This window comes from Apostichopus japonicus, chromosome 21, assembly GCF_037975245.1.
Source record: "Apostichopus japonicus isolate 1M-3 chromosome 21, ASM3797524v1, whole genome shotgun sequence".
NCBI lineage: Eukaryota > Metazoa > Echinodermata > Holothuroidea > Aspidochirotida > Stichopodidae > Apostichopus > Apostichopus japonicus.
The window spans coordinates 17620387-17646547 of NC_092581.1; the positions used below are offsets into that span (position 1 = coordinate 17620387).

At 38.3% G+C, this 26161-nt stretch overlaps 1 protein-coding gene across 4 annotated transcripts in view; it reads left to right on the forward strand.

Moving 5' to 3' along the window:
- The window catches only part of LOC139962576 (organic cation transporter protein-like), a 56715-nt gene that overhangs the window by 28663 nt on the left and 1891 nt on the right, over positions 1–26161 (forward strand). Inside the window, exons 1-11 of one of the 4 annotated variants that reach the window (XM_071962695.1) lie at positions 2093–2337; positions 3397–3856; positions 4253–4356; positions 4851–5005; positions 5642–5810; positions 6371–6515; positions 9646–9734; positions 10502–10713; positions 11173–11281; positions 12316–12528; positions 13430–13744. In XM_071962695.1, the coding sequence (XP_071818796.1) occupies positions 3428–3856; positions 4253–4356; positions 4851–5005; positions 5642–5810; positions 6371–6515; positions 9646–9734; positions 10502–10713; positions 11173–11281; positions 12316–12528; positions 13430–13559 (1755 nt within the window). In that variant the 5' untranslated portion in view covers positions 2093–2337; positions 3397–3427 and the 3' untranslated portion in view covers positions 13560–13744. Of the gene's footprint in view, positions 1–2073; positions 2338–3396; positions 3857–4252; positions 4357–4850; positions 5006–5641; positions 5811–6370; positions 6516–9645; positions 9735–10501; positions 10714–11172; positions 11282–12315; positions 12529–13429; positions 13745–18136; positions 18248–18961; positions 19073–20122; positions 20583–20990; positions 21095–21588; positions 21744–22378; positions 22548–23133; positions 23279–23850; positions 23940–24707; positions 24920–25378; positions 25488–26161 lie in introns of those variants that run through there. The other 3 variants (XM_071962696.1, XM_071962697.1, XM_071962698.1) reach the window with 3 other exon arrangements.

Genomic DNA, 26161 nt, shown 5'->3' on the forward strand with positions numbered 1-26161 from the left:
CCATAATGCGTCTTGCCAGGTCTAAAGAGTGCTTGAACAATATAACTGACTACTAAATCATCACTAATTAAATGAATGTAACGGGACGTGAAAAAAACCTAGGCACTAATCAAAACCAGTACGCCTTGGACCACCCAACCAATGGGTCATATGAATTCTAATGATATTGTTAAAGAGTACCATACTGCGTCTTGCCCGGTCCAAAGAGTGCTTGACCAATACAAATGACTAATGCACAATCATTATCCAGTAGATATCAATATCTTCCTTTTAGAAGTTTACTCTACGCGTTGTACCAGTGTGGTGATACAAAACATAAGCAACACCTTTGGCGCGCAAATTTATTGCTTATTGGTGCTTCCGATCATCAGCAAACAAAGTTTCCTTCCCATTCCCGAGTAACACACGCGCACTCTCTTTTTTTTTGGGGGGGGGGGGCGCACCTTAGCGCAACCCCTTTTCTCGGAATGATGGGATTTTTGTAGACTGGCAACGCAATGAAAACGGGTTTTTTAATAATTATTCGTTCATAGAACTTAATTTCATTTCTTTTATTCTGTTCACACGGCACGCAGTTACATATTTAAAGAACAGAGAAGTTTTCTTGCCTCTATCCTTGAAAGTGGTTGTGAACGCTGTTACCCCCTTTGTATATTCTGAAAGATTCCACTGCTACATTCTAGAGCTGACAAAGACAATCAGTCATCTCTGGTCAAGCGGAGGAAAACTTACTTTAATAATATATTTAGCAAAATAGTCTTCAAGTGAAATAGTTCTACCCATGTCATATCTTTTATGCTGAAATCCTTTTCTGATTTATTTAAGGTCTCCATTGGTCACAGTTGGTAATGAACCGATCCAAGTTTACCCTATAGTGCCATTCTATATATGCATTTTGATTTTATCGTGTTCCCATGTGCCTGTCCTTTCTTTTAGCGATTTTTCAATAGAAAGTTTCTGTTGGAGTGTAGAAGGCAGATCCACCATAAGAAGTTTCACTGGGTTTATTCCGACTAAACATAGACCAGAGTTAGTGTGAGTTTTTAGTAAATTTCCTTTTATTCAGTTTGACCTAAAGATTAATTATAACTTTCATAATCTAGCTATACAAATTTTACTCAATACAAGATACACATTCAATCCATTAACAAAAGTGCCAGATTTTATGTCAATTGTGCGTTTGTTAAATTAGGTCAAAATTACATTTGGATTGGAATGTACTTGCAGAAGAGAAATTTTCATGCCAAAATTACTTTAATCTGGTAGAATTGATACACTTTTACCAATCTAAAGTGCAAAGGTGTTCCATTTCACTATTACTCAATACTTCATAAGACAAATGTGAAAGAGCGGAACAAAGGACCATGCATGCGTTCTGATTGTAATTGAAGGATGCATTATAGTACTCTTCTACATTGTCATAAGAGTTCATATGACCCATTGATAGGTAGGTGGTCCAAGACGCGCTGGATGGATTAGTGCCCAAAGCTTTTGTGGTCCCGTTACAGTCATTCAGAAGTGATGATGAAGTGGTCAAGCACTCTTTGGATCGGCCAAGACGCATTATGGTACAGGCTGGTACATTGTCTTTAAATTTCATATATAACCCATTGGTTAGGTGGTCCAAGGCGTGCTGGTATATATATATATATATATATATATATATATATATATATATATATAGAGTAGAGTAGGTTGGCGTCTATCTTGGCGCAGAGTGCTCTATGTCCATTGGACAGAGCGGAATATATGTTGATACTAGATGAGACTAGTGGAACACTAGTAGTTGTAACTCGGAGTTTCACGCTTTGTAGCGATCTTCAGACAACTCTGGGAGTTGTCTGAAGATCGCTACAAAGCGTGAAACTCCGAGTTACAACTACTAGTGTTCCACTAGTCTCATCTAGTATCAACATATATATATATATATATATGGATGTGCTCACACATGTGTACTGATACCAATTCCACGAGCCAACTACATATTCAAGTCCTTTAAACCTACTTATCGCTGCAAACAGCACGGGAAACTATGTACCAAGAAGTAAACAGAACGGGTACGGTATATGTAACAAAAGCAGTCACGGCTAAGCATTCATGGGGTGCGTTGACAAATCCCAGTGCACTTTGAGCAAAACTACAGTATTAACAAATAAGATAAGGCCGTTATTAAGGCATGATACGATAATTAGCCTGATGTTAATCAGGGTAACCCACAATTTGTTAACAGTTGCAAGCCACAAGACGAATTGATACTATAAAACCTACCATCATACGATATGTCAGGAAAGATCCCGCAAGGTTGTCGGGAAACATAGGAAGGCTTCAAAGTTTCATGTAAGTCGAAATTATTTAAAATTAAAATGTATATTGCTTATAATATACCTAACTTTTAAGAGCTTATAGTCCCAATCCAAGTGCTGTGTGGTTTTGAACGTCGACAAATTGCATGTTTACACGTTTATATATATATATATATATATATATATATGTATATATATTTGAAATCGTAGTGAGTTGGAAAATCAAGAACAGTGACAAAACTTCCAGCCTCCACCAGGATTCAAACCCGGGCTTCCCGCTTTATATGCGGACACCCTAACCACTAGGCTATGGACGCTAATTGTATGTCCCGAGGTTCGAAACCGGTAAGGAAGGTCATAATTCCACTGTAGGCGTTTGTCACCTGTATCGAGCAACACCAGTTCTGTTTGGTGACATATTTTGCCTTACTCTAGAGATAAAACATGATGCTAACCAACACGAAATCATTTGTGATTCCTAAAGCCGGATCTCGAAAGAGATACTTTGAACAGACTTTAGTCATTGAAATGGAGGTAAACGACAAAGGCAATGAATATATATATATAATTCAATTCGTTATGAGTTGGAAAATCAAGAACAGTGCAAAAACTTCCAGCCTCCACCGGGATTCGAACCCGGGCCTCCAGCTTTATATGCGGACACCCTAATCACTAGGTTATGGACGCTGATATACATGTGTGTGTATATATAAGAAGGACTGTCCACGCGTATGGTATACGGGATATATGGGGCCGTGCCTTTACTGTAATTGTGGACCCTGTCCTTGAAGGATTGCGTTTCCATAATCAAAGGTATTTAGGTGTAAAATAGTACACCATATTAATTTGTTTTGTGAGATTTGAGGCAGTTAGTGTTAAGGCTCCCCACCGCACGAAAGGCAATTGTGCCACCAGGAAAATGGGAATGTTTGCACGAAGAAAATTATTTAACAAATTATTTAATGAGTTCTTGACATTCTATCATTGTTAAGCGGTAAAATATGTTGTATAATTGATGAGAAAATATACGTTAAATAAAATGTCTCGATTCAAAATGAATTGAAATATGTATTTTCTACTTTCTTGTTTGTAGAATCATATACAGGTGACCCTTTTCAAAGATCATGGATTTCGATGATATTTTAGAGATTGTGGGTGACTTCGGTCCTTACCAGATAACCCTACTGACGTTGGTGTGTCTGACTGCTACACCGCAAGCTATGAATGCTTTATCTGGAGTCTTTATATTGGGGGATCTGAATCATTGGTGCTCCGTTCAAGAATGGTCAGATGATGTCAACAACTGTTACGATTTATTGTCCATAAGTAAAGACGATTATCTAGAGTGTATACACCGATACCGTGCATCGTCTATACCGTCATCAATTCAAGATGGAGATATCGTATATTCCGAGTGTGACAAGTATGATGCTGTTTATCCAAACGACTGGTCACAAGGTTACTATGCTGGTAACTACACAACGGCTACTACTGCTTGCGATGAAGGATGGGTTTACGACCAGAGCCAATACGTGGCATCTGTTGTTAGTGACGTAAGTATACCGAGTCTACAAATAATCTGCTCAAACACCCGAAACTCGTCGATACATATTCCTACCTCCTACCCCCCCCACCTCACCCACCCCCCTCTCTCTCTCTCTCTGCAACTGTTGACTTACAAACTAGCCCCTCTAACAAGTTTCATCCAGACCAGCTCAGTACCGTACGTATTGCATTGGTCTTCATTGCGAGCATTCATGTATACCGTTAGAGTTCTCATATTACCATGTACACTTCTTAATGGCCGTTGACTATATTTTACTCCCGTATGACTCCATTCGTCTAATTCATTTGCTCTTGCAAACTGGCCTATAAACATTGAGATCACAGGTAAATAATCATAATTATATGTAATGACTCAATTTCTTCTCTATCGTTTCCTCAACTAGTTCGAGCTAGTTTGTGAGAATAAGTTTCTCGCAGATACGTCTCAATCCATCTACTATGTTGGTTACCTCGTAGGGTCCATACTTTTTGGATCCATTGCTGATTGGCAAGTTCTCATTTCAGTTTTCTTGTTTATTTTCATTTTTCATTTGAAACCTTTATGCTTAAACAGTTCTTTCAGTAAGCAGCTTCATTAAGTTGTTGGGTGTCGTTAGTCTACTATACGAAAGAACACTTTGAATTTCACACTGGGTTCACTTGCCTTCAATCACATATAACTCACGTATTCCAAGTCACTGAGTATTTCTTCTTACATAACAATCAACCAATCAAATGGCAATCAACATATCAACTTAATGACCAGACAAAACGTCATACTTCACAGCATATATGCAAACTTATATGATGTATAACGTGAAACTTTACAAAGCATTTTGCGTCTGTAACAAACACTGATGCAGCTACCTGTGAAATGATTTTGTTCAACCTTAAGCCCTGCATTGTTGTTCATGCATGCATTGTACTTTTGTTTATGAAAAGTTTTAGCATGGTGTCAGAAGTGGGATAGGTTATTTATATATTCCTATCCTTGTCAAATAGGATTGGTCGTTACTACACTTTCTTCATATCGTGTGGATTGCATATCGTCTTCACTTTCCTGACTGCATTTACACGCAACTACTGGATGTTAACACTGCTGAGGTTCTTGACTGGAACTGTCAATATTTCAATGTACATCATGGCCTTTATATTAGGTAAGTTCATGTAACACTATTATGTAATTAATATGGCCTTTATAATGTACCGTAGGTAACGTCTTGCAGTATTGCAATGAGTATTGTGCATGGTCATTACAATCTAGGTGAAGTTATGCAAATTACATTGTTTAACATGACCTTGATAAAATAAAAAAGTCATGAAATATCATGGCCTTTCTAGTATGTTATGTTATGTTATATAACATTAAAATGTAACTCATGACCTTAATGAAATTGGTCAAGTTCAGGTAACTATATCTTGGCAATATATAATACCTACCATTGACATATTTCAAGACCTTTATAATATGTCACAATACAAGTATATCAACAATGTGTACCTTTTCCCCTTACTACTAAACATCGTCCTCAAGAAAACGTTACAAAATCCTGGCCATCATTCGCAAAAGAAATTTCTTCCTTACAGATGATGCGACGTAGATGGGATTGGATGGGATTGGGGTAGCTCATTTGGTGGCACAATGCATAGGCTATTGCAAATCCAACGTTGAAGTATCTTACTGTGTTATTTTTAGGTGTTATAGGGGTCACCCTCACGTACCCGTATCCTCACCCCTTCAAAAAGATAGTGGCTCTTGACTGGGGCTTCAATGTTTTTGCTGTTCATTTCAGGTACCGAGTTAGTTGGTCCCTCAAAACGAGTGTTTGCTGGTATACTGGTTTGTCTTACATACGTAGTTGGATATTTACTCTTGGCTGTGGCAGCGTTCTTTATCCGTGACTGGAGATACCTACAAATATTTCTGGCTTGTGTACTTCTACCGTGTTTGCTTCTTATACCGTAAGCCCATGTATGCATATAGCCTGTATGAAACATGAGTTAGAAGAGCACCAACAATCTATTTGGCTTAATTCACCATTTCCCCTTCCAACCCACTCCCCACCCCACACCACCCACCCCCGCCTTAAGCCCCTTCTGCATGATGTGATTGGAGCATCCGTGGTGAAGTAGGTTGACAGAAACCAGGCCTGTACAGTCTATCTTTATTTAATATTCTTGATTGCATCACTTGAAATTTTAATCATAAATAATCAATGCGGAAGAAATAGTCACTCTTTAAACATTCTTGCTATTATTTGATCTTCACATTCTGCGGGCGGAGGGTCTTCGCCTTATTGCCTTTATATTTGAGCATGTTGAAGAAATGTAAGTTAGCAAACATAAACAATATTGGCTACTTAATTTTCATAATTATGTTTTGTCAATGAATTTCCTTTTAGCCATGCAGTTGTTATTGCCTCAAAAAAAAAAAACAATGTACAAACGTAAACATGACTGTTGTTTATGAATTTGTTTAAGAATCAAAGGACTTCTCCGAATAAATTGTATTTTTTCCGCAGAGTTTTGCCAGAATCAGCCAGATGGTTAATCTCAAAGAAAAAATTCAAAGACGCAATCAAGATTGTTCATAAAATTGCAAAGAAGAACAAAACCAGCGATAAAGTTCCTCCGAATCTTGAAGATGAAATGACTAAGGAACAAGAGGTAATCGGGTATTCGTTTTACGAGATTTGAAACTCAAGATGTTCTTTATAGAGTACACATACCAGGGGCGGATCCAGGGGGGGGGCCCGGGGGGCCCGGGCCCCCCCTTTTTGAAAATCCTGGTTTTTTTTTTTTACCGCGTTTGAGGGAAAGGACCCCATGCGTGATCAGTGGCGTAGCTACGGGGGGCCTGGGGGCCGAGGCCCCCCATGAAATAGGCTGGCCCCCCACTGGCCCCCACTGGGAATGGGGTAAAATAAAATGTTGTAAAAAAATAAAAAAATAAAAATAAGTGCGATTCACTTATATTTTTTGTTCAATAATTTGGGAAATAGAGTTACACAATTATCTCGTCTGCATCTGGCAGAATAAGAAAATACAATATCTGTAGTAATCATGAGAATGGTCACACAGCATGGCATGGCAATGGTCGATGCGACGATTGCGACCGTGCACGAACCTTGTTGTGCTGCACGATATCGATATCTGCTGAAAATATGTTCAGTGCTTCCACCTAGCGCAACAATCTATCAAAAGATTGGCTCCGTTTGTACTGAGCCGAGGTATCAGGTTTTCATATATTGCCTCGAGTCAAATGAATATATGCAGGCGCGGATCCAGCGGGGGGGGGGGGTCCAGGGGGTTCGGACCCCCCAGCTCTTGGCCAAACAAAAAAAAAGAGAGAAAAAAAGAAAGAGAAAAAATAATTAATTTAAACGCCAATTTTAAACATGTAGGACGTCAGAAAAGCGGTTATCCTCACAAGTCATCCAGGTGTGTCTTTTCCGTCAAATGACCTATAGTGTGCACGCGTGCTACACGTGCCAAAAATGCCGAACGATCTCAATTTTCAGACCGAAAAGTTTCAAAATTGAGGTGGTGTTCGAATTTTTTCGACGGTGAGGTTACAGAGCGGTAGGCTGCTAGGATGCGCTAACGAATTTTTCATGAGCAAACCCCTCACCCTTCCAGAATCCTGGATCCGGCCCTGCATCAAACAGTGGTGACGGAACGGGGGGGGGGGGGGGATTTGGGGCTAAAGGCATTATGATTTTTGTATCATCTCAACTCATCTGATATGTAATACCATATTTCATAGATTGTTTTTTTCTCATCATTTGAGAAATTGCAGACATGAGATCCATATTTTCAGGCTAGGTACATGCTGCTTAGAATACTTGGGAAGTGCCGTTTCCGGCCATCTGGGGGGTTTGTAAAGCCAAAAATTTTCTTGTACGCTCCGCGCCAACCGATGATGGCGCTCCGCTTAGATAGTCTTACATTCAGGCGCGGCTGGACCAGTCAGACCCCCCTGTCACAAATCCTGCATCCGCCTTGATATGTCATTGAATATTCCACAAAGCAACTTTTTTATGCCCACGAAACTGTCGAAACACTACTGGTAGAGATATAAAATATTGGGAACTCTGGAATTCCTGCAAACATGTGGCTGTGCCTGTTCGATACTCACTACTGTATCGCCTTAAAAAATGATGAGTGGAAATAGTTTCTCCAGGACCGTATCGTATCGTGGGTATCGAGTGCGTCTGATATACGAACGTACGTAGTACGTACGTACGTACGTCTATGATGATATGCACTGTACTGTACTGATAAAAACATTCAGGTATAAGAGTGAATTTCCACTCCATTGGAGTAAATCTTAACTCCTAATAGAGTTATATTCACTCATATTAGGAGTGAGGGTTAACTCCAATAGAGTTAAATTTCACTCTTAATTTGACAGCTGCCTCAACAAACCCAATAAATGGCCTAATTAGCACCGAGCCACCAATGTGGACCATTACCGAAACATCGATGCGTGTTAGTCTTCCATCCCCTTCCTCTAATGCTATTTAAGTCCACATGTGGGCATATCCTGCAAACCTACCGGTAGCCCACAGGGGTTTGAGTTGGGAGAAAGGCCTTGACAGCTTGAAACGACAAATGATGCCAACTTCCCTCAAGTTAAAAGTCTGGCTGAGTTGGCAAGGCCAGTCAGCATGAAAGAGAAAAAACTTTTTTTGCATTTCTGTCACCAAAGTTGAACATCTTTTTGATTGCTATTTTGCCTCACAGGTGCCATCTCCTGCGATCTGGGGGGTGCTGAAATCTCAAATTTTCTCTGTGCGCTCCGCGCCAACCAAGGTGGCGCTCCGCTTAGATAGTAACCTCCGGCACCCCCACAAGAAAAATAAAATAAATTTGCAAAAAGAGTACACCATCATTCTGATAAAGTGAAGGTGAGAGGGGCACTCTGACTGCATCAATAGTCTCCATCTGGAAGGGGGCATCCAAGATGAAATGGCCTGGAGTAGCCTGGTAAAAAGTAGTTTGCATCACCATCTACTCCCCAAAGACGTAAATCCCAGCTCATTGCTCGAAATTGCAAATATATGCCCGGCAAACCATGAATACATGATTTATTGGAAATAAATTTTACTCCAAACTTTCACGAAAAGTAGCACCAGATTGCACCGAGGACCTCCATATTTTGTGAAATTTTTCAAAGGGGAGGGGGGCACCCACTCCCCTTAGACCCCTCCCCCAGGACGACGATTAGGCATTTCCCATCTGGGCCCCCCCTTCGGCGAAATCCTGGATCCGCCACTGCATACAATTCTCCGGTATGGACAGTACTCTCCATCGTAAAAAACAAGTTATTAAAAGTCAAAATTAAGGCCTATAAATTGGATTTTTATGTGTAATAAGTTTGAAGTGTTATTCTTGGGCGATTCAGTAAACATTTCTCCGTAGGAGGTTCATTTGGAGAGTCGCAATTCACCATGAGTTGAAATTACGCTATAATTTTGCATTCATTATTGCTAAATAAAAACACAAAAAACAACGGGCAACCGTACCAGTTATCTTGGTCAGAGAGAGGGGGAATATGCATCGAGGCTATTCAATATTTTTGATAAATTGAGACCTCACTAATGTAATCATTAAGTTTGAATGTTAATGGGGGCAAAGCACATAGCACCAATTACCCTGCATGTACTTTCCCGTTACCTTTTACATCCACTCCATCCCTATCCGCAACTCACAGGCTCATATCCCACATGTAACTCTTCTTAGAAGTTTCGCATTTTTTCTTTAATACTTCATATTTTCGTCATTGCTATTCTAGGCTTCATCTAATGCAAAGATGGTCTCAGCTATTGATATATTTCGTACGCCTGGCTTAAGACTACACGCTCTAAATATGATGTTCAACTGGTAAGCCTTATGTTAAAGGAATTACGGGATGTTGTTGTGTTTGCATGAGTTATGTTCATCCCAACTAAATGACTGTATATATGTCTATATAAACCCTAAGCTAAATTGAATGGGTACATTTCTCTGGAATGAATAGCTGTTAGACAAAACTCTCGAATGATCAATCGCAAACCATTATAATAGCTATTTCTACCTTACCAAAACCGTCCAGTCACTTGATTACGATGTTCAGTCCACCATAGAGATAGGCCGGCATGCAACTTAAAGGCTAGGTTTATTAATATGAAGTAGCCTATAAAGGCTGTATAGTCGGATAGGTTCATTGTAGCCTAGGCTATAGGTGATATATGTAGTGTTGGGAAGTATAGAAGAAATTGCTGTGACATGTATGTAGTAAAGCGATAATAATTTGACTAAGATCATCGTATACGTTCTTTGCGGCTGTAAGATACATTATACGTATATGGTATAAAGATTGCTAATTAACCATAACCGTGATCACGTGTTTCATGCATTTGTCCCTTTCCAAGAGACTCGTGATGCCTCACTTGCCGTAACATCATTATGATGACATGATTTTAGTTTCGATAGGGCTTGAATATATTTCAAATTGTTGGTTTTCGTGCCAATGCAATTAAGCTCTATCTTGGATGGCTTTTCTCACACACACAATTTAAATTTGTGCTCAAGTCTCGAGTAGGTTATGTGACGAGGTAAATCAACTGAATTATGATTAATTTTTCTTCCTTTTGTCGTGTATTATATAGGACAATCAATACTTTAGTTTATGTCGGGTTAACCTTCAACACTGCTGATCTCGGAGGCAATGATTACGTATCTTTCTTCCTGTCTGGACTGGTCGAAATACCCGCCTACCTATTTTGCATACCATTGATTGGTTCCTTCTTGGGAAGAAAGTGGTCAACCAGCATGCTCGAAATTATTGGAGGCGTAGCTTGTATTTGTACCATACTGATTCGTAAATGGCTTGTTTACTGCTTCAGCATATGCAATTAACATAAACATCCTCAAAGGAACATTTGACATGAGGTGTAAGTCATGTGCAATGTTTTGTAAGGGGAGGGGGGGGGGGAGGTGGGGTGGCACAAGAAAGGTTTTGAAATCACGGCAGAATGGAGTTCTCACATACCGCTTGATTTCTGTCTTATAATATTCTGATGATTATGTTTATTCATGTTGTTTGCGTATAGTCTCGTAAGGATATATATCGTTTGGTATATACATTTTTACGCATTAAAATCATAAATTACAGGTCTTCAGGTCTGTACTGACTTGTTGGGGTAGGCTTATATCAGTTCGTTGTCATGTTTGGGTTTTAGTGCCCAGATTTGTGACGTCACACGACAAGTACGGATAAAGTCTCTCTTAATTCATCACTAAACTTTTGTTTCTCCCTTCTCTCTCTCTCTTTCTGAAGCGACCGGTGTATGGAAGACTACAGTAGCCATGATTGGAAAATTCTGCATTTCTGCTTCTTTTGCTATAATTTACATTTATGCTGCAGAAATTTTCCCAACTGTTGCAAGGTGAGTTGAAATTGATATTTTAAAGTAAAAGTTGCAGTCGAAGGTTTACAGTCTTGTTTGAGACCAAGGTCCCATCACACGACTTTGCAACTTCAACCCCTGGTCATAGGTAACTTGTCATACCCACGTACAAAAGTGTGCACAATTCAAACAATCCCTCCTGCAGGGTCACTATAGTCCCCTAAGGGAACTTCCCATAGGGTGCAGCCAGCAATCGGCGCAGGGCAATTATATTTACAAGTTACCTCGCAAGTCCCCGATTCTACACCTGTAGGGGTGAGGTGTGACAATGGAGATAAAGTGCCTTGTCCAAGGACACGACGTAATGATCTGGTCAGGAGTCAAACCTGCTAACCTATAATATCTGAAATCCTCTGCCTTAACCAATTGACCACAACGCTTCACATGGTTATACCTTTTCTCATTCATGACATTACATATATGAAATTGCAAATACCTTCAACATTGAACAATACATAAAGGTATATTGCAGCAGTATTTTCAAAGACTGCCTCACTGCAGGATATATGAGAGAAGATATTGGGAGGGGGAAAAAGAAGTTGGGGGAAGGCTTGGAGAGAGGCGGTCAGGGTCTACAGTCCATGTGACAAGGATCCATTAGAGGCCCGAGAAATGTGGGACTAAGAATGGTGTATTGCATGTTCATAACTTGTGAGAAATGAAGACTTCAAAAAGTGGACCAGCGGTGCTATAATTGCCTCAGGCCCGACTCAGTGGCTCCAGACGTCATAAGGTGGGGGAAGGGGTATGGCGATTGGCAAGGCCGTTACCGCGAGGCAGTGTTTTGGCCTTATATTCTGCTCATAACATTCTGGGAAAGGCCGGAGGGTATATACACTACTATCAATACTTTACATAAAGCATGAGTCTTTCCTTCGATGTAACCGACATTGCCTTCAAAGGAGTATAGGTCTATATAACTCATAGAGCAAAACATAATTATCCTCTTACTAAGATGTTTCTTACATATTAATACAATTAAAAGTTGATGATGTCACATATTCCCTCAACAGAAGCGCTGGGATTGGTTTGTGCTCCACCAGTGGGCGAATCGGTAGCATTCTTGGCCCACTCATCCTAGCTCTTGGAGAAGTCATAGAGTTCCTGCCTCTCTTAATATTTGGACTGTCGGCCATCGTTGGGGGACTTTTAGTCATCTTTCTGCCTGAGACAAGAGGTGCTAAATTACCAGAAACGCTGGCAGACTGTTCATCAGGCTTCAAGAGGTAAGTGTTACCTAGGTTTAATTAAACATAATATTAATTGGTCATAAGTGAATAAAATACCAAGTAAAACAATAAAAGCAGTATTCATGGGTTCAATAAATTTCTGGAATTATAATTTAAAAAAAAAAGTATACGTTTATATAATAACGTCAGTTATTGTCAACCAAGAACTAACTCAATCATTCATTAACTTTGAGAATATAGGCGAAATAAGAAACACCAGCGTTAACTCAGGTATAACTTATAACATGTAACTATTAAATTTTACGATATCATTTTATCATTAATCTAGGTCTGTTACGAAACCATGTACTGAATCACTCCTTTTACATATAGACACCTGTGTTGATACAAAGTGTAGAGCTATCATTACGTTTTAAAATCTGAGGACTACCAGGCTATAAATTAGGTGAATAAATAGGTCTAACACGCAAGGTTGCGCTAATTATCATTGTTAATTCTTTCGTGGGGTTGAACGGGAGGGAATGGGGAGGTGGGTGTACGTACAGCCCACATACACCATGCAATCCGCGCCAACATTTACATGTTCTTTTGAATCTTTTCTGCAATAAACGTGTTTACATAAAAGTTTATATAAAGAAGCAAATTGCTCCATTAATTTGAAAATGTAGGTGACAAAGTCCCTGAAAGCTTGTCTGTGTCTCGTTGTCTCAGTGACTCTCGAGCCTTTTGTGCTTAATGTGGTCGTATTCCATAGGCACAAGTTGATCTTTATTATATGAATGAAAATGTTGTCTATTTCTTCATCGGGAGGTGAAATCGCCTCCTAATAAATGAGTCATCGGTAAAAAAAAAAACTTTATGAGACTTGTGGACATATGAATATATATATTAAAAAAATCTATATGTAATATTAATCAAAGAATATACTTCATTGCAGGGGAAAAGAAGAAGATATGAAATTGAGCACGGAGCCAACAGACCAACAGCCATCTTATTCTGAATCTGGAACGCAGACGGTGAATTCCCTAGAAGGTTACAGGAATGAGGCTTTCTCAGAAAATTGTTAGAAAATGCAGTCACTATTTCGCACATTGACGATGACGTGGAACCTTGAGAAAAGTTTTTTGTAATCTTTAATAATACATTCAATATTGAAACATATAGAAAAGATACCGAGGGCTTTTCGTTTCGATCATATAGCAGGATATTCTGCACAAACATGCTAAAATGATAACAGGGAGGGGGGGGGGGTGAAAGTGGATATATATATATATATATATATATATATATATATATATATATATATATATATATATATATTTATCTATGCAGTGTTTTTCTTTGGCGATAAAGAGAAGATGTTTGTTATCAGTTTTTTTATTCTATGATTTATATTACTTTGCAATTCTGAAATAAATATGTGAATGGTTTATATGGCTATGTGAGCACAACTCCATACAATTTCGACGAAAGAAATTCCTTAATGTAATCTCGCACGGCCCTCATCGTCCCCCCCCCCCTACCCCCTCCCCATCGTGTCTGAGTATATGCATTTATTACAAAATATCGATTGACTGGTGGATGTTGATGTTCGTATGCTAAGGATCATTTCCGAATGACCTTGCAGGGAAACAAGTATTGCGCATCATACATTCTACATAATTTGAAACATACGTGACTACTCTCTATTACCTCTCACCTACTTTACACTGACATTCCCATCCCCTTCTTCGTTTCCTTCCCGTCCCCTCCTCCGTTTTAATGGACCGATATGTCCAATAAGTAATATTAAAGTGTCCCAAGAATGGAATAGTCTCTTCGTTGTCTTGTTACAGAGTGAAAGAAGATCCTGAAGAAGATCCTGCTAGGATCGAAACGTCAGGCCAACTTACCTTTACTAACCAACCTACCATATTCTCTTACGCAGGCTCTTTAGTGGATAAGCAGTTTGCTAACAGTTTTTTATTTTTTTTTTATTTATAAAGAGTGAAAGTATATAAACAATGCTCTCACTGAGACCTATGTAATCGCTACAATTTGTTTTCCGTCCTGGGAGGGGTCTAAGTTTTGTTTGGGTAACTTAGGGCATTTTTATAGAAAATGGTGCTCTTATGACGTTCCATCAATTTTGCTTAGCACAAGTATATTCATCTTTGGGCGTGTGTTATTGAATGTAAGCCATTTGGAAGGAAATCTGGAAAGCACCCCTCCCCCCCTATTCCCCGGGTACTGCAGCCCTGGATCAACTTCAATACGAGCGTATTCGTAAACACCCCGTACTCATCAACGCCAAAATAAGTTCACACATATTTATACATGGAAAATGTATGTATATGTTCCGCGCAATTTACCGATCTGCGCTATCTTAAGATTGCGCTGCGCGTTCTTAGGATCCTATAATTGCGCACCGATCTTAAGATTGCGCAAGGCCCGTCTTGCGCGTTTTATCGATACTGCGCTTTCTTGCGATCGTAGCTGTATGGAGTATCTGAATCAAATGATGGTGTCGGTACCTCATTAATTTTCTGCAACACTCAACTGACGTCATCATCAATCCTATGGGATGCCATGGTGGAGATAATTCACGTCAGTTCGTAGGTATAATAAGTACTTAAAGGGACGGCTATAGGCAGGTTTTTGTTCTAAATTTTTTTCTTTATTTCGCAATAAAAGTGGTATAGCCTACAAAAAGAGTCCCTCTAAAACATCAGTTTTCATTGGGCATATTGATTTCCTTTATGATGGAGATCAATTTTGTCTCATTTCATGCATGTTCTAAAAACTATTCATAGTTTTTCAGGTTGAACTGTGACACTTCTAAAGGACAGCACTAAAGGAGATCAGCAACCAGTCCCCTTTTTCAGTCGGATTTCATCATTCTTATTAATCGATGTCCTCTCTGTTTAAGGATCTATTAAAACAAATCCTGTCAATGATTCGAGTTTAAGAAATTCATGTAATAAAAATAAATCCTGTCAACTGTGTTAACAGGTTCTTCATTTACAACACAACACATAAAAACTAAAAACATTGGAATTCTCAATGCAATGGCTGGCAACATTTATACAATATAAAGATAATTTCAAGTTTACAGGATCATACAGTGTATGATATTCGTCACCAAACTGATTCACGCATATAAGGACTGCATAGCCTAATGTTAGGCCTAGTTTTGGCACTCAGCACTGGTATATAGCGTGTGCCGATCGTAGCTGATAATGTTGTCTAGCAGAAAAGCTTTCTCTTGTTGCAATTTACTTTCACATTGCGAAAAGAACAGTAAATAGGAGAAACCAAAGTCAACAAATGATGGATGGAAGCTTTAACTTTGTTTTTTTTCCAGTATTTGCAATTCACATTTCGGTTTTCTTAAAATAAAAAATAGTACCGTAATTCGGTCGGAAAAGACCGATTTCGGTACTGAAACCATTTTCCGCGATTTTCGCGAACGTTAAAACGAACGAAAAACCGGCCGTTTAAACGTTTAGGTCTTTAAACGAAAACTCATAGCCCTAAATTGGCTACCCATATTTATTCATTTTGTGTTGCGTAGAATTTGGTGTGTTTGATATAAAGAAAAACTTGGCCCCTCCTCCCATGTTCTTTCCCGTATAGGCCTACAGTTAACACTAGCAGCTTGCTATTAACAGCTTGCGCAATCTTAAGATCGGTGCGCAATTATAGGATCCTAAGAACGCGCAGCGCAATCTTAAGATAGCGCAGATCGGTAAATTGCGCGGAACATATATACTGTATAAATTTCTGTGATATATGTATACCTGCAGAGCTATATATTTACACTTACTGGCCGTTGGTACTAAAAGCCTCGTAAAACGCCATCTATTCGCTATAGTAGCATATTTGGTAATTCGAAAGGCTATTGCCAAATGAGTTGGCTACATTTGGTCCAAGTTTGCAATAAATGCCTACCTATCTCTTATCAGTACTTTGAATTTTCTCTTACGAAAAACTGTGTTGGGTATGTCTTCACAAATCATGGGGAGTTGCATCAATAGATCTTTTAAACGGTGTAATGTCCTAGAAAAAGTTGATTAAATGAATTTTCGTACTAGAATTATTCGTACTATAACATCATACTTTCTAAACAAGGGAAATTGCTTCGTTTGCCAATTTACCATTTCAATGGTTTTACTTGGTTATGCCGAAAATATGGATCATTTTATGTACAGGTCGAAAACGAAACGCTGATTTGCATTGCGTAATATTTGAAAGTAATTTAAATAGTATAATTCCGATAAAAATACCACAAGGTTACATTTTGAAACTGTCTCCTTCACCTTGCCATCATCCAAAATCTCCGTCAGTTCCACGGTCCCTTCCCTTCTGAAAATATGAAGACGTTTGTTTGTGGAACGCTGGCGTGGGTAGCAGTGGCGTCACCAGACTTTTCAGTCTGAGGGGCACAGGGGGGGGCACCAGCATTTGATGGGGGGCACTTAGGTGGATACGGATCGCCGTCCTGGGGGAGGGGTCTAAGGGGTCTGGAAAATTTTCGCATACGGAGGATGGGCTAGATGCAAAATGGTGCCACATTTGATGCTAAATTCGATCTGAAGATATCTCCAGAAATTGTTTTTTTTTTCGAGGTAATGATATTAACTTAGGCGCAACCCTTTTTTCGGAATGTTGGGATTTCTGTAGACTGGCAACGCAATGAAAACGGTTTTTTAAATAATTTTTCGTTCATAGAACTTAATTTCATTTCTTTTATTCTTTTCACACGTCACACAGTTACATATTTAAAGAACAGAGAAGTTTTCTTGCCTCTATCCTTGAAAGTGGTTGTGAACGCTGTTACCCCCCCCCCCCCCCCCCTTGGTATATTCTGAAAGATTCCACTGCTACATTCTAGAGCTGACAAAGACAATCAGTCATCTCGGTTCAAGCGGAGATAAACTTACTTTAATAGTATATTTAGCAAAATAGTCTTCAAGTGAAATAGTTCTACCCAGTCATATCTTTTATGCCGAAATCCTTTTCTGATTTATTTAAGGTCTCCATTAGTCATAGTTGGTAATGAACCGATCCAAGTTTACCCTGTAGTGCCATTCTATATGCATTTTGATTTTACCGTGTTCCCATTGTGCTTGTCCTTTCTTTTAGCGATTTTTCAATAGAAAGTTTCTGTTGGAGTGTAGAAGGCAGATCCACCATAAGAAGTTTCACTGGGTTTATTCCAACTAAACATAGACCAGAGTTAGTGTGAGTTTTTAGTAAATTTCCTTTTATTCAGTTTGACCTAAAGATTAATTATAACTTCCATAATCTAGCTATACAAATTTTACTCAATACAAGATACACATTCAATCCATTAACAAAAGTGCCAGTTTTATGTCAATTGTGCGTTTGTTAAATTAGGTCAAAATTACATTTGGATTGGAATGTACTTGCAGAAGAGAAATTCTCATGCCAAAATTACTTTAATCTGGTAGAATTGATACACTTTTACCGATCTATAGTGCAAAGATGTTCCATTTCACTATTACTCAATACTTCATAAGACAAATGTGAAAGAGCGGAACAAAGGACCATGCATGCGTTCTGATTGTAATTGAAGGATGCATTATAGTACTCTTCTACATTGTCATAAGAGTTCATATGACCCATTGGTAGGTAGGTGGTCCAAGACGCGCTGGATGGATTAGTGCCCAAAGCTTTTGTGGTCCCGTTACAGTCATTCAGAAGTGATGATGAAGTGGTCAAGTACTCTTTGGACCGGCCAAGACGCATTATGGTACAGGCTTCTACATTGTCTTTAAAGTTCATATGACCCATTGGTTAGGTGGTCCAAGGCGTGCTGTTCTATATATATATATATATATATATATATATATATATATATATATATATATACATATATATATATATATATATATATATATATATATATATATATATATATATATATATATATATATATATATATATATATATGAAAGAGCGGAATAATATTGGAACATACAGCTTTGTATAATTTCTTACTGTGCTTGTTGAAGTCTCATATTCTACAATTCATATATATATATATATATATATATATATATATATATATATATATATATATATATATATATATATATATATATATATATATATATATATATATAAATATATATATATATATATATATATATATATATATATATATATATATATATATATATATATATATATATATATATATATATATATATATATGTGCTCACACATGTGTTTTGATACCAATTATCGCTGCAAACGGCACGGAAAACTATGCAACAAAAAGTAAACAGAACATGTACGGTATGTCACAAAAGTTGTTACGGCTAAGCTTTCATGTGGTGCGTTGACAAATCCCAGTGTACTTTGAGCAAAACTACAGTATTAACAAATAAGATAAGACCGTTATTAAGACTGAATTCGATAATTAGCTTGATGTTAATCAGTGTAACGCACATTTTGTTTACAGTTATATACAAAGCCACAAGAACAATTGATAGTATAAACCTACCATTATACGATATGTCAGGAAAGATCCCGCATGGTTGTCGGGAAACATAAGAAGGCTTCAAAGTTTCATGTAAGTCGAAATTATTTAAAATTAAAAAGTATATTGCTTATAATGTACCTAACGTTTAAGAGCTTAGTCACAATCCAAGTGCTGTGTGGTTTTGAACGTCGACAAATTGCATGTTTACACGTTTATATATGCATGTATATATATATATATATATAATTGAAATCGTAGTGAGTTGGAAAATCAAGAACAGTGACAAAACTTCCACCTCCACCGGGATTCGAACCCAGGCCTCCCGCTTTATATGCGGACACCCTAACCACTAGGCTATGGACGCTGATTGTATGTCCAGAGGTTCGAAACCGGTAAGGAAGGTCGTAATTCCACTGTAGGCGTTTGTCACCTGTATCGAACAACACCAGTTCTGTTTCGGTGACATATTTGCCTTACTCCAGAGATCAAACACGATGCTAACCAACACGAAATCATTTGTGATTCCTAAAGCCGGATCTCGAAAGAGAGAGAAACAGACTTTTGTCATTGAAATGGAGGTAAACGACAAAGGCAAATGAATATATATATAATTCAATTCGTAATGAGTTGGAAAATCAAGAACAGTGAAAAAACTTCCAGCCTCCACCGGGATTCGAACCCGGGCCTCCCGCTTTATATGCGGACACCCTAGCCACTAGGTTATGGACGCTGATATATATATATATGTGTGTGTATATAAGAAGGACTGTCCACGCGCATGGTATACGGGATCTATGGGGCTGTGCCTTTACTGAAATTGTGGACCCTGTCCTTGAAGGATTGCTTTTCCATAATCAAAGGTATTTAGGTGTAAAATAGTACACCATATCAATTTGTTTTGTGAGATTTGAGGCAGTTAGTGTTAAGGCTCCCCACCGCACGAAAGGCAATTGTGCCACCAGGAAAATGGGAATGTTTGCACGAAGAAAACTATTTAAAAACTTATTTAATGAGTTCTTGACATTCTATCATTGTTAAGCGGTAAAATATGTTGTATAATTGATGAGAAAATATACGTTAAATAAAATGTCTCGATTCAAAATGAATTGAAATATGTATTTTCTACTTTCTTGTTTGTAGAATCATATACAGGTGACCCTTTTCAGAGATCATGGATTTCGATGATATTTTAGAGATTGTGGGTGACTTCGGTCCTTACCAGATAACCCTACTGACGTTGGTGTGTCTGACTGCTACACCGCAAGCTATGATTTCTTTATCTGCAGTCTTTATATTGGGGGATCTGAACCATTGGTGCTCCGTTCAAGAATGGTCAGATGATGTCACCAACTGTTACGATTTATTGTCCATAAGTAAAGACGATTATCTAGAGTGTATACACCGATACCGTGCATCGTCTATACCGTCATCAATTGAAGATGGAGATATCGTATATTCCGAGTGTGACAAGTATGATGCTGTTTATCCAAACGACTGGTCACAAGGTTACTATGCTGGTAACTACACAGCGGCTACTACTGCTTGCGATGAAGGATGGGTTTACGACCAGAGCCAATACGTGGCATCTGTTGTTAGTGACGTAAGTATACCGAGTCTACAAATGATCTGCTCAAACACCCGAAACTCGTCGATACATATTCCTACCTCCTACCCCCCCCCCCCTCCCAACCCACCTACCCTCTCTCTCTGCAACTGTTGACTTACAAAGTAGCCCCTCTAACAAGGTTCATCCAGACCAGCTTACCGTACGTATTGCATTGGTCTTCGCATGCGACTGGTAACATTGCGAGCATTCATGTATACCGATAGAGTTGTCATATTACCATGTAAACTTCTTAATGGCCGTTGACCATATTTTACTCTCGTATGACTCCATTCGTCTAATTCATTTGCTCTTGCAAACTGGCCTATAAACATTGAGATCACAGGTAAATAATCATGATTATATGTAATGCCTCAATTTCTTCTCTATCGTTTCCTCAACTAGTTCGACCTAGTTTGTGAGAATAAGTTTCTCGCAGATACGTCTCAATCCATCTACTATGTTGGTTACCTCGTAGGGTCCATACTCTTTGGATCCATTGCTGATTGGCAAGTTCTCATTTCAGTTTTCTTGTTTATTTTCATTTATCATTTGAAACCGTCATGCTTGAGCAGTTCTTTCAGTAAGCAGCTTCATTAAGTTGTTGGGTGTCGTTAGTCTACTATATAGAAAGAACACTTTGAATTTTACAATGGGTTCACTTGCCTTCAATCACATATAACTCACGTATTCCAAGTCACTGAGTATTTCTTCTTACATTACAATCAACCAATCAAATGGCAATCAACATATCAACTTAATGACCAGACAAAACGTCATACTTCACAGCATATATGCAAACTTATATGATGTATAACGTGAAACTTTAAAAAGCATTTTGCGTCTGTAACAAACACTGATGCAGCTACCTGTGAAATGATTTTGTTCATCCTTAAGCCCTGCATTGTTGTTCATGCATGCATTGTACTTTTGTTTTAGCAAGTTTTAGCATGGTGTCAGAAGTGGGATAGGTTATTTATATATTCCTATCCTTGTCAAATAGGATTGGTCGTTACTACACTTTCTTCATATCGTGTGGATTGCATATCGTCTTCACTTTCCTGACTGCATTTACACGCAACTACTGGATGTTAACACTGCTGAGGTTCTTAACTGGAACTGTCAATGTTTCAATGTACATCATGGCCTTTATATTAGGTAAATTCATGTAACACTATTATGTAAATCATATGGCCTTTATAATGTACCGTAGGTAACGTCTTGCAATGTTGCAATGAGAATTGTGGTCATTACAATCTAGGTGAAGTTATGCAAATTACATTGTTTAACATGACCTTGATCAAATAAAAAAGTCTTGAAATATCATGGCCTTTCTAGTATGTTATGTTATGTTATATAACATTACAATGTACATCATAACCTTAATTAATAAAATTGGTCAAATTCAGGTAACGATATCTTGGCAATATATAATACTTACCATTGACATATTTCAAGACCTTTATAATATGTCACAATACAAGTATATCAACAGTGTGTACCTTTTCCCCTTACTACTAAACACCGTCCTCTCGAAAACGTTACAAAATCCTCGCCATCATTCGCAAAGAAATTTCTTCCTTACAGATGATGCGACGTAGATGGGATTGGATGGGATTGGGGTAGCTCATTTGGTGGCACAATGCATAGGCTTTTGCAAATCCAACGTTGAAGTATCTTACTGTGTTATTTTTAGGTGTTATAGGGGTCACCCTCACGTACCCGTATCCTCACCCCTTCAAAAAGATAGTGGCTCTTGACTGGGGCTTCAATGTTTTTGCTGTTCATTTCAGGTACCGAGTTAGTTGGTCCCTCAAAACGAGTGTTTGCTGGTATACTGATTTGTCTTACATACGCAGTTGGATATTTACTCTTGGCTGTGGCAGCGTTCTTTATTCGTGACTGGAGATACCTACAAATATTTCTGGCCTGTGCACTTCTACCGTGTTTGCTTCTTATACCGTAAGCCCATGTATGCATATAGCCTGTATGAAACATGAGTTAGAAGAGCACCAACAATCTATTTGGCTTAATTCACCATTTCCCCTTCCAACCCACTCCCCACCCCACACCACCCACCCCCGCCTTAAGCCCCTTCTCCATGATGTGTTTGGAGCATCAGTGGTGAAGTATAGGTTGACAGAAACTAGGCCCGTACATTCTATCTTTGTTTTAATATTCTTGATTGCATCACTTGAAATTTTAATCATAAATAATCAATGCGGAAGAAATAGTCACTCTTTAAACATTATTGTTATTATTTGATCTTTACATTTTGCGGGCGGAGGGTCTTCGGGCTATCGCCTATAATTATGAGCATATTGAAGAAATGTAAGTTAGCAAACGTAAAAAAATATTGGCTACTTAATTTTCATAATTAAGTTTTGTCAATGAACTTCCTTTTAGCCAGTTGGTATTGCCTCAAAAAAAAAAAAAAAAACAATGTACAAAACGGCAATCGAAAGTCGTAAACTTCCATGACTGTTGCCTATAAAAAAAAAATTTAGAATCAAAGGACTTCTTCGAATAAATTGTATTTTTTCCGCAGAGTTTTGCCAGAATCAGCCAGATGGTTAATCTCAAAGAAAAAATTCAAAGACGCAATCAAGATTGTTCATAAAATTGCAAAGAAGAACAAAACCAGCGATAAAGTTCCTCCGAATCTTGAAGATGAAATGACTAAGGAACAAGAGGTAATCGGGTATTCGTTTTACGAGATTTGAAACTCAAGATGTTCTTTATAGAGTACACATACAATTCTCCGGTATGGACAGTACTCTCCATCGTAAAAAAAAAAATTAGAAGTCAAAATTAAGGCCTTGAAATTGGATTTTTATGTGTAATAAGTTTGAAGTGTTATTCTTGGGCGATTCAGTAAACATTTCTCCGTAGGAGGTTCATTTGGAGATTCGCAATTCACCATGAGTTGAAATTACGCTATAATTTTGCATTCATTATTGCTAAATAAAAACACAAAAAACAACGGGCAACCGTACCAGTTATCTTGGTCAGAGAGAGGGGGAAGATGCATCGAGGCTATTCAATATTTTTGATAAATTGAGACCTCATTAATGTAATCATTAAGTTTGAATGTTAATGGGGGCAAAGCACATAGCACCAATTACCCTGCATGTACTTTCCCGTTACCTTTTACATCCACTCCATCCCTATCCGCAACTTACAGGCTCATATCCCACATATAACTCTTCTTAGAAGTTTCGCATTTTTTCTTTAATACTTCATATTTTCGTCATTGCTATTCTAGGCTTCATCTAATGCAAAGATGGTCTCAGCTATTGATATATTTCGTACGCCTGGCTTAAGACTACACGCTCTAAATATGATGTTCAACTGGTAAGCCTTATGTTAAAGGAATTACGGGATGTTGTTGTGTTTGCATGAGTTATGTTCATCCCAACTAAATGACTGTATATATGTCTATATAAACCCTAAGCTAAATTGAATGGGTACATTTCTCTGGAATGAATAGCTGTTAGACAAAACTCTCGAATGATCAATCGCAAACCATTATAATAGCTATTTCTACCTTACCAAAACCGTCCAGTCACTTGATGACGATGTTCAGTCCACCATAGAGATAGGCCGGCATGCAACTTTAAGGCTAGGTTTATTAATATGAAGTAGCCTATATAGGCTGTATAGTCGGATAGGTTCATTGTAGCCTAGGCTATAGGTGGTATATGTAGTGTTGGGAAGTATAGAGGAAATTGCTGTGACATGTATGTAGTAAAGCAATAATAATTTCACTAAGATCATCGTATACGTTCTTTGCGGCTGTAAGATACATTATACGTATATGGTATATAAGATTGCTAATTAACCATAACCGTGATCACGTGTTTCATGCATGTTTCCCTTTCCAAGAGACTCGTGATGCCTCACTTGCCGTAACATCATTATGATGACATGATTTTAGTTTCGATAGGGCTTGAATATATTTCAAATTGTTGGTTTTCGTGCCAATGCAATTAAGCTCTATCTTGGATGGCTTTTCTCACACACACAATTTAAATTTGTGCTCAAGTCTCGAGTAGGTTATGTGACGAGGTAAATCAACTGAATTATGATTAATTTTTCTTCCTTTTGTCGTGTATTATATAGGACAATCAATAATTTAGTTTATGTCGGGTTAACCTTCAACACTGCTGATCTCGGAGGCAATGATTACGTATCTTTCTTCCTATCTGGACTGGTCGAAATACCCGCCTACCTCCTTTGCATACCATTGATTGGTTCCTTCTTGGGAAGAAAATGGTCAACCAGCATGCTCGAAATTATTGGAGGCGTAGCTTGTATTTGTACCATACTGATTCGTAAGTGGCATGTTTACTGCTAATTCAGCATATGCAATTAACATAGACATCCTCAATGGAAAATTTGACATGAGGTGTAAGTCATGTGCAATGTTTTGTAAGGGGAGGGGGGGGGGGTGGGGTGGCACAAGAAAGGTTTTGAAATCACGGCAGAATGGATTTATCATATACCGCTTGATATCTGTCTTATAATATTCGGATGATTATTTGTATTCATGTTGTTTGCGTATAGTCTCGTAAGGATATATATTGTTTGGTATATACATATTAACGCATTAAATTCATAAATTACACGTCTTCAGGTCTGTACTGACTTGTTGGGGTAGGCTTATATCAGTTCGTTGTCATGTTTGGGTTTTAGTGCCCAGATTTGTGACGTCACACGACAAGTACGGATAAAGTCTCTCTTAATTCATCACTAAACTTTCGTTTCTCCCTTCTCTCTCTCTCTTTTTGAAGCGACCGGTGTATGGAAGACTACAGTAGCCATGATTGGAAAATTCTGCATTTCTGCTTCTTTTGCTATAATTTACATTTATGCTGCAGAAATTTTCCCAACTGTTGCAAGGTGAGTTGAAATTGATATTTTAAAGTAAAAGTTGCAGTCGAAGGTTTACAGTCTTGTTTGAGACCAAGGTCCCATCACACGACTTTGCAACTTCAACCCCTGGTCATAGGTTACTTGTCATACCCACATATCAAAGTGTGCATATTTCAAACAATTCCTCCTGCAGGGTCACTATAGTCCCCTAAGGGAACTTCCCATAGGGTGCAGCCAGCAATCGGCGCAGGGTAATTATATTTACAAGTTACCTCGCAAGTCCCCAATTCTACACCTGTAGGGGTGAGGTGTGACAATGGAGATAAAGTGCCTTGCCCAAGGACACGACGTAATGATCTGGTCAGGAGTCAAACCTGCTAACCTTAACCAATTGACCACAACGCTTCACATGGTTATACCTTTTCTCATTCATGACATTACATATATGAAATTGCAAATACCTTCAACATTGAACAATACATAAAGGTATATTGCAGCAGTATTTTCAAAGACTGCCTCACTGCAGGATATATGAGAGAAGATATTGGGAGGGGAAAAAGAAGTTGGGGGAAGGCTTGGAGAGAGACGGTCAGGGTCTACAGTCCATGTGACAAGGATCCATTAGAGGCCCGAGAAATGTGGGACTAAGAATGGTGTATTGCATGTTCATAACTTGTGAGAAATGAAGACTTCAAAAAGTG